The 9,169-nt window shown below is 34.8% G+C and overlaps 2 protein-coding genes and 1 long non-coding RNA gene across 4 annotated transcripts; 2 read left to right on the top strand and 1 right to left on the bottom strand.

Annotated features, from left to right (window-relative positions):
* Positions 1–2,036: 2,036 nt before the first annotated feature.
* LOC9324469 lies at positions 2,037–2,860 on the top strand. The gene is made up of 2 exons (XR_002334239.1): positions 2,037–2,229; positions 2,485–2,860. It is a non-coding gene; the product is annotated as an uncharacterized LOC9324469 (long non-coding RNA).
* A 1,410-nt stretch (positions 2,861–4,270) lies between these two features.
* Positions 4,271–5,527, top strand: LOC9322983 (ycf20-like protein). Its single transcript, XM_002888359.2, has 2 exons — positions 4,271–4,630; positions 4,968–5,527. The coding sequence occupies exons 1-2, from the start codon at positions 4,491–4,493 to the stop codon at positions 5,422–5,424; spliced, it is 597 nt and encodes a 198-aa protein (XP_002888405.1). The 5' UTR covers positions 4,271–4,490; the 3' UTR covers positions 5,425–5,527.
* A 32-nt stretch (positions 5,528–5,559) lies between these two features.
* On the bottom strand, positions 5,560–8,293 carry LOC9322982 (protein TRIGALACTOSYLDIACYLGLYCEROL 3, chloroplastic). 2 transcript variants are annotated; one of them, XM_021035553.1, is made up of 11 exons: positions 8,164–8,293; positions 7,920–8,124; positions 7,644–7,775; positions 7,115–7,210; positions 6,948–7,025; positions 6,795–6,856; positions 6,606–6,681; positions 6,398–6,505; positions 6,080–6,255; positions 5,912–5,996; positions 5,560–5,821 (listed from the first exon to the last, which is right to left on the bottom strand). In XM_021035553.1, the coding sequence occupies exons 2-11, from the start codon at positions 8,082–8,084 to the stop codon at positions 5,783–5,785; spliced, it is 1,017 nt and encodes a 338-aa protein (XP_020891212.1). In that variant the 5' UTR covers positions 8,085–8,124; positions 8,164–8,293; the 3' UTR covers positions 5,560–5,782. The 2 variants fall into 2 exon arrangements, with proteins under 2 accessions (XP_020891212.1, XP_020891211.1); XM_021035552.1 differs by having other exon boundaries at positions 7,920–8,293.
* Positions 8,294–9,169: the final 876 nt, after the last annotated feature.

Below are 9,169 nucleotides of genomic sequence, written 5' to 3'. Positions count from 1 at the left end.
CCTGAAAGTGATTAATTATTTTCTAGAAAACTTAAAGCAAAGCTTATCCCAAAAAGTGTCACCCTCAAGAGTATAAGGGTAAATTATACTCAGAGGTCTATAGTATTCTTCAGCAGACCTATGGAGGTTGTCCATCCACCGGATGAAACCGGAGCCCGTGATTTTTACGACACCTCCTAGTGTTTTTCTCCGAGTTTAGATCAATTTGTTTGCCTTTTTGCGTTTAGAACTCTCTTCTATCTCATACCTTATTTTATCCCTAACAGAAGAAGATCTTGAAGAGGTTTGGTTAGATGTGGTGGATCGTGAGAAAGCAAACCTAGTTGATGGAGGACCCACATCAAACTCATTGCCATGTAAAGCAGGTGAAGCGGGAGGTGGGGTGAGATATTGGCGAATAAAAGGAGATATATGAACTATTCTCTAGAGGGTGATGATTGAGGTTGTTTGAACATGTTCTTTCTTCCCAAATAGGCACCACCAAAACATCAGAGACAATGCTTAGCATGATGAAATATGCGGCAACAGTTAATACATATCATGGTTCATGGCTCCCTCTCCCTGGATTCAAATCTAACTCGTCTAAAAAATCTCAGACGATCTGTAATACTAATTCGCACCTTGACTCGGACAAATAATCTTTTTTTTTATATTTTTGATAAAAAAATATTAATTGATAAAAAGTTAAAAATATATACTAATTTATACTTCTTGTTTACATGCTTTTGTATTAGAGTGTATATAGCTGGTTTAGTTATGGTTTAGTTTGGTTAGTATTTTTGGTTTAGTTTACTTTGTATTTAAGTTTTCTCTTGTACATATTTTATAGTTGAATGAAGAAAATATCTTTTCTCTGATTCTGTTATCACTCGAGCTCTCTCCTATGGAGAAAAGCTAATATTTTGTTTAATCAAACACTAATATACTCTTTATAGGGTTTTCTTGGTTGAATCATCCAATATCTTTTAATAAATTTAGAAATTTCATGAAACTCTCACAAATTATCAAAACCTCTAGAATTTTTGTTTTATTTGTCAGCCAATCTGAGCCAATTTGGTAGTATAAAACCAGTAAAAGAATTGTGAGTTTAAATTTTAATCAATATATACATTATAATCATTTCTATAATATTAGAAACATAACTAACATGCATTTACAGTATGAGACTACAATACGTGCACATATATTATTAAGACATCAAAATCTAGTATATGAATTAGGCACTGATTCGACTTTGTTTTTTGAAACAGAGCTTTTGCCTAAGAATTGCTTCTCTTGAGCTCATTAGGAGATTCAATGGCATTTCAAAGTTCTATATTATCTTCAATCGCCCAAGGCATAAAGCAAATCTTATTTTGACTTTGTGAGCCTCAGAAATATGCATCACATAAACAAATAATTTATTATATTGTTTTTAACTTGGTTACATACTAGATAGGTTTTGAGATATAAAAATGGAAACAGTTTGAAAGCAAACTCTTAATTTCACGGGACATGGTTAGATGGTGGGACGATATTAATACGAGATGGTATAATAAGGTTGAAATCCAAGATATAACAATCAAAATACAATATATCATCTTAAACACTAAACAAAAGAAATATTATTAACAAAAAAATATAATTTAAAATTTAAATTTTTTTGTTATAAAAAAATCGATCTGCGGTATACCGCGGGATATAATCAAGATTTAATTTAATGAATTGTATGTTATCGTTCCTATATTTTAAAACGGTAAACCTCAAACATAGTAACTGTATACTAAATCATATATAGATATAAGAGTTATACATTTAGAAAATTCAAAACAGTAGGTCATATATATATATATATATATATATTTAATATATTAAAAAAAATACATTTTGACTTTTTTTCAAAAATAATATAGCTCTGCGGTAATGTAGTTGGATAAATTTTTAAGAGATAATTGGGTGAGAAGTATCAGATCTAAGTCTAATTAAATTTTCGGTTTTATCTTTTTGATCACAAGACAATGATAATTTCAACCTCATTTTCTGCTTCTTTACCCTCACTCGCCAGAATAGAGCGACCCAAACTTATCTTCATTTATCTTCATTTTTGTCTCATATTTTCTTTCTCTGAAAACCTTTCTCTTAGTCTCGTCTTCCTCTCATCGAAAACTTGTTTTTGCTCCAACGAAGTACATGATTCCCGTCGTTGTCACTATTAAGTCGCCGTCTCAAAGCGTCTTCTTCTCTAATTCGGTAAGCCGGAGCGTAGAATTTACACAAAGTTTTGTTTCCTGATTTCTTTTGTTTTTCCAATCTTACCACCCATCGTTTCAATTGTTTCACTCTAATTTCGACTGGTGTTTTCCAATCTTAAACTCTATCTTTTCTGTTAGGCCTCTCCGGATCCACTTGAATCTCTACTTATTTTACTTAGATCTACATATAGACACTCATAATTTCCCGTGGATCTCCATTTTTAACTTGCATGTTGTTATCTCCCTTTCGTAGATCTAAATTTCTTGCAGGATGACTCCTACGGAGCTTCCTTCTTGTTTATTTGCCGAGAGAGAACAACCTGCCGGTGATACGGAGCAGTTGGTGATAAAACTAAACCAGAATCCGACGATGAAGATGTGTTCCCTCTAATTTCTTTGAAATTAGATAAAGTGTGAGAATTAGATGTAGGAGATCAAGTATGTTAGACCTCTATGCGTTTATATAAATGTCCATTCAGTTTTTGTCCAGCGACATTTGTTTAGATATACAATTACATCCCTTTTTAATTTCTATAAACTGTTGTTATAGATAACTATATTTATAAATTCATGAATACTTGGTTATGTACAACTACATATTCAATTAGTTTTACTTTGGTTGTTAATTATGTAGACGTATATATTAAAATGTGTATGTCTAAGCAGATCTTATGTTGGACATGCACAGGTAGACCGCATAAGGGTCAGTTTAACTTGACAAGCATTTAATATATGTTAGTTCAATTGTACTTTTGTGTTAAAAGTCAAACCCGGTTCTCCCACGCGCAAGACCAAAAGTGAAACTGGTTTTCTTGTAAATATTTTGAAATCTATACCCAATTGTATATTTTATTTGACCATTGTTCCCTACAAAGAACCACTAATGTCTATTACCTAATTTACTACCCCAATAATACCTCTGCACAAATTCACTCAATTTTTAAATCATTAGAAAAGGTTATTAATTGATTAATTGTTCCCAAAAATTGTAAAAATTGAAATTCAGACCCAAAAAAAATTGAAGGAGTAAAATGTCTTTTAAACTGATGAAAATCTAAAAGCTTCAACACTTTTTGTCATCTATACTAGTATTTTTGCAACACTTTGGTGACGGGTGGGTAAAAATGCTTCCGGATATATCGGATACCCGACCCGTTTCAAAAAATCTTTCACAAAAAATTTGTTGGGTCGGGTTATATTTAACCCAACTCATACACCGGGTATTTCATATTTAATAATTTAGATATTTAGAAGATTTGATTAAGATTTATAATTATGATTCTCCTATCATCTTTGTTTGATTTGTTTTTAACTGTTTTGAATCATCATATAATACATAAACTAAAAAAAAATCAATTTTTTTTTCTGCATATACTTTGATTCGAAATTTTAAAACCAGACATATATTATCCAATTGATGAAAAAGTGTGTTCAACGTTCAACATCGATTAAAATATTTAGACAACGATTCAGAATCATATCATAAATAAGAATATTAATAAAATAAATGAGTTTTTTGGCCGGATGAGTTTGGAGGGACGGGTTTTTGAATCAATAATAATAAAAAGATTAAAATATCATTAATCCGCCGCTTCAATACGGACTAAATCCTTATTTTTTTAATACCACAAATATTAGACATATTAAATCAGTTTCATTTAGAAAAGATTCTATAAAACTAAAAATTGTCCCGTGGTATAATGTCCCGTGGTCTTAGCAAATTATATGATTTGTAAATTTTTATATATAATAAATAATCATTAAATTTTAAAATAAAAAACATATCACGGGGCGGGTTAAGAAATTACGGAACGGATTATATTTCGGAAAGTATTTATATGGCGGAAGAATTTGAATCAATATTTATATACCGCTTTAATTCGAGTTAAATCCTCAATTTATTAATAATTATTTCGTGGACTCGTAGTATACCGTTATTTAATAATAATTGTAAATTATAATATATATAAATATATTATAAGGAGATACAATTTATAAAATATTTTTATACTAATTTTAAAATTAAATCATCCGATTAAAATCTAGTTGTTTCTCAATCGTCACTCAAATCTCACTCATCTTCTCCAATCTCCATTGATTCCTTCAAGCCAAGCTTCTCCTTCTTGCATTCTCCTCTTAGACCAATCTGGTTCTTTCGTATTTCTTGTGGATATGATCCGTTAAGCTTTGTTTTGGGTCTAGTAGATCGCTGTGACGTAATAAAAACCCTAAATCTCAGAAAAGTCGAGACTGGTTCTCATGGCTTGTCAAATTCAAGCTTCACGCGTTTTCCCAGTTCTGGAGATTGAAAAAGGTCTCTCCTTTATGATTAATGTCTTCCATAGGAGAAGAAGAGCTTCGTCCATTACTCTCACTTCATTCCCTTATCCAATGAAAAGGTACCGTTTTGCGTTTGCGTTTCATTTTGTGCATAATCATCATTAGTTCAGCATTGAAACTTTTGATTTAGGCATTTGCTTATAGAATTTCGGCGTAATCGTTGTTTTGCCTATTGAATTTGGGCGTTTGCGTTTGAATTTGGGTGTAATCATTGGTTTGCTTATTGAATGTAGGCGTTTGCAGTTGAATTTGGCCGTTTACTGTTCAAATTTTGGCGTTTGCTTATTGAATTTGGGCGTAATCGTTGTTATGCTTGTTGAATTTGTGCATTTGCGTTTGAATTTGGGCGTAATCATTGGTTTAATTATTGACTAGTCTCTTCATTTTTCCCAATAGTTTTCAGCTAAGAAGACGAAACCGGAAAATAGCGTTTGCTTTAGACACAGGTTCTTCTATTCCTGGAGATAATGGTGGAGGAGGACAAGAGATGAATGGAGACAGAACCGGTCTCGGTAGCACTCGGTTGGGTCGAATTGCGGTTGCAGGAGGCAAACTGTTACTTGGGAAGATAAACTCTGCAAGAAAAAACTTCCCAATGAAGATATTTCTGCTGCTTCTTGGTTTCTATACCGCCAATGCATTGGCTACCATTCTTGGACAGACTGGTGATTGGGATGTGCTTGTTGCGGGAATTGTCGTGGCTGCGATTGAAGGAATCGGTATGCTTATGTATAAGAAACCGTCGTCTTCAATGTTTTCAGGGAAGTTGCAGTCTTTTGTTGTGTTTATGAATTTTTGGAAAGCTGGTGTTTGCTTAGGTCTCTTTGTTGATGCTTTCAAGTTAGGTAGTTAAAGAAAAATCTTTCTTTTCTTCAACTATATGTATATATACATTTGTTACTACCGTTTTTGGAGATTCACAAGTATCAATTAAAAGTTTCAGTTTTGTTGGAATACGTCTGAGAATGCAGGTCTTGTTCTTGGCACATTAAACCCAATTCTCAATTTCTCATTAATGCGTACTGAAATCTCAACTTACAATGCTTTCCTGATCTATGCATCTAAGATAAAAGAGTGTTTACAAGTAGACTAAGCTTCGTATTCATAGAAATCGAGTATCTTCGGAACCAATCACTTTCAACACTTTGTTTAGAATCTTAATGTATGCCAGCCATGCCTAGGCTTGCGTTCCCAATATCGGTTAATGTCCCCTAGTATCTGATTGGTCCATCGAGGCTGCCTGTAGCAAACTGAGAAATACAAACAAAAATGAATGACTAAAACTGCATCTCCCAAGTACTTCCATGTTGAAATTACATGTAAATAAATGAAAAAGGGACCTGTTGAACTATTGGATTTGTTGAGGTTGTGAATTCATGTGTCATTCCTTGCCAAACGATCTTTCCCTCGTACAGAAACAATAACCTGAATAGAAGAAACAATAACTTCTCAAGGGATGAAGCAAAAACTGCAAAATCGAATCTTGTAATATGGACTAGAAGCCGAACCTGTCTACAGCTCTTTGAATGGTGCTATGTTGATGGGTAACAACCAGATAAGACGCAATTTTTCCAGGTTTTCCAACTGCATCCTCGTCCGTCATGTGAACAGACCGTATAAGATCTTCAACTACAGTTGATGCAATTGGATCAAGTCCAGCAGTTGGCTCATCGTACAAAAGCACCTAAGAAAAGGCAGTGAAACCCATACATGAATTCCTAATTTTTGCCACATGATGACTTAAGTTTCGTCAACAACTATACGGATGCAGGAGTCGAGCCTCTAAAGCAGAAACAAATTCATGAACTTAAGTAGATATTGATTACCTCTGGCTCTATGACCTCCTTCGTTGTATCAAAAATTAGTGAACGAGCTAAAGCAACCCTTTTCTTCATTCCACCAGATAGCTCAGAAGGTAATCGATTCTCAACCCCCTGATCTTATTAGAAACAAAAACAATAATCATCTGGATGTGGACTAATGACTAGGTACTTAAGTAGCCTATGTTATGAAAGGTGTACTGAATTAAGATACCTTCAAACCAACAGCTGCCAAGGTTTGTGTCACAAGCTCAGATATTTGATTCTCCGACATTTTTGATCTTTCATAACTGTGATCAGTTACCATAGAAAAGTTTAATAAATATGACTTCAAACAAAAGAACATCAGCGATCTTTTGGCTAGAAATGAGGTTATGTAAGAAGTTAAAGAATAACATCTTACAGTAGAAAACCAACATTTTCACGAACTGATAGAGAATCAAAGAGAGCTGCACTCTGAAATACCTGTGAGATAGATAAAAAAAGCCATTGAGATACAAACTCAGAACAAAAAAATCCACGACTCATGAGAATTATATCTCAGAACAGCACTTACCAGGCCAATACGAAGTCCTGATATTTCCTCATCACTTATCAAACCAGCTCGTTTTTTTCCTCGTATGTAAACTTCTCCCTACATACCAAGAGACAATCCATAATCTGAAGGCTGTGATCAGATAGATAGAGGAAAGATATAGCGCATGACATGCAACAGTTTCAAACCTTGTCTGGAGCAAGAAGACCAGCCATGATCTTTAAAATTGTTGATTTTCCCGTCCCAGAAGGACCGATCACCCCAACAGCTTCGCCATGTCTAATCTGCATACAAAAAATGGTTAGAATGTGGTGTGACTTTCAAAATCTGAAGGCTATCCCTAATCTAAAGATCCAAAACAAGTCTGGGAAGAGATAACCTCGTAGTATCTCATCAAATTCTAAGGGCCTAACAGTAGAAAAGACATACAATATGAAAAACCTTCCACGGGTGTAAAGAGAACTGAAAAGGTGTCCGTGAGTCAAGAGTTTAAAAACACGATAAAACAGCTTATTTGTCAATCCCATGCTACAAATAGCCAAAGCAGTACACTCTTATGGCAATAGGTTTGTCAATGTGATCCTTAGAGCAAAATAGTAACAAAAAAAAACCGCTGAAAATAGTCGAGAGTGGTGACAAGCCGCACGGAAGCCTAAAGCTAGAAGCATTCTTTCTCAAAAGGAAATATGTATTGTCACTGTAAACACAACAAAATACCTTAAAGCTAACGCCTTTCAAGATATGTTTTTCCCCAAACGATTTGTAGACATCTCGACATTCTATAAGAACATCAGAATCATTCTCAAGCTCTCGCTGTTTACGCATACCTCCTCCAGACTTGGTAAGACTCTGCAGATATCATCACATTATCAACAAGTTGCAATCAAAATTACATAACATTTGTTCTAAACTATAACACCAATAACAATTAAGGCCAGATTCCACAGTGATCCATGAAATTACTTTAGAAGAATCAAATTGTGAGATTATTACATCGAATTTGGTGGCATCGTTGTCCAGGTTCTGAGGTGGGGCTATGCAACAGCAAGAGACTTTCCGACGAAACGATATAAAACTCCTTCTTGGTACAACGATGGACGGACCAGAAGAAGAACTCGGACGAAGTAATGACGAAGAAGAAGAGGATAACGAAAGCATGACTCTTTGGGTTGAGATCGTGAAGAAATTGGATAGAAGAAGGACAAATTCGATACCAATTTGGATGATTTAGGAGAAACCCAGAATCAAGACCGATCAAAGGTGTGAGCTTTGCGGCGAAATTGGCTTTTCTTCACCGAGTAAAGCGAGTTGCCGATTGAGTGAGAAAATCAATCACATTGCCTTTTTTTTTTTTCTTTTTCTTGTAAATTATTATTTTTTGAGGAAACGAAATTTGGATGATGAATATAATTTGCAAAAATGCAAATGATCTTCTTTTTTTTTTTGTCACAATAGTCTTATTTTATTTTAGCCGAGTTCAGTACAAAGACGGATACTAAAACCCGCTAAGAAATATGGGATAGTACCGTAACCACAAGCCCAAAAAAGGGAATCAAAGCTCCAAAAGAGATGAGACAAACAAACATAGCCCTACTCCGACGAGAAAGAGAATAGCAGTGATAGATAATCGAGGAACTCTTAACACTACAACTTTGCCACTAAAATAAAGCACTCCCACGACCTTCCCAAAGAACCCAGAAGACGCAAATGTCGAGCCAAAAACCATGAACACCGAGCAGAAACGTAAACAACAGCATCTCCAAAAGACTAAAAAGTCCAAAGCAAGGACTAACCCGAGCACAACCAGCCACAACACCATCAGAAAGATTCGCAAAACCGCAACAGAACAGAGCAAAGAAACTACAACAGCTCAACCTAACCAAGGAAACGAAGCAGTAGAGAAGAACTTGGTTCAAGGCAAAGAAACCGAGCTTATAAATAACTTAGAATTTGGGAGGAATTGTAACACCTTTGACGAAGAGCCCTGACTTCCACAGTTGGCACTCGTATTCGTACATTGCAAAAGAGATTTCCCCAACGTTTTTCATCGATGTGGTGAACTCCCCAACCGAAATTTCGAGCCATTGGTTACTTATATAATCGAACATGTCCACACTTTGTTCTTGCGGTTTCTCCCAAGTATTGGGCAAGTCCAGCTTTAACTTCACCGGTGTCTCCCGAATGTGTATTCCAACTTCACCACAAACACCACCTCATACCTTGTCCTCGGGGACAAATATCGT

The sequence above is a fragment of the Arabidopsis lyrata genome (genome assembly GCF_000004255.2).
Source record: "Arabidopsis lyrata subsp. lyrata unplaced genomic scaffold ARALYscaffold_2, whole genome shotgun sequence".
Lineage (NCBI taxonomy): Eukaryota > Viridiplantae > Streptophyta > Magnoliopsida > Brassicales > Brassicaceae > Arabidopsis > Arabidopsis lyrata.
The sequence above is the reverse complement of the archived record's forward strand: the minus strand, read 5'-3'. Positions and strand labels throughout refer to the sequence as shown.

Coding starts and splice junctions, on each gene's coding strand:
- LOC9322982 (XM_021035552.1), bottom strand. CDS start 8,084: ATGCTTTCGTTATCCTCTTCTTCTTCGTCATTACTTCGTCCGAGTTCT. Junction 6,256..6,397: donor AGGAGGTCATAGAGCCAGAG/GTAATCAATATC, acceptor GCCTTTTCTTAG/GTGCTTTTGTACGATGAGCC. Junction 5,997..6,079: donor ATTCAAAGAGCTGTAGACAG/GTTCGGCTTCTA, acceptor TCTTCTATTCAG/GTTATTGTTTCTGTACGAGG.
- LOC9322983 (XM_002888359.2), top strand. CDS start 4,491: ATGGCTTGTCAAATTCAAGCTTCACGCGTTTTCCCAGTTCTGGAGATT. Junction 4,631..4,967: donor TTCCCTTATCCAATGAAAAG/GTACCGTTTTGC, acceptor TTTTCCCAATAG/TTTTCAGCTAAGAAGACGAA.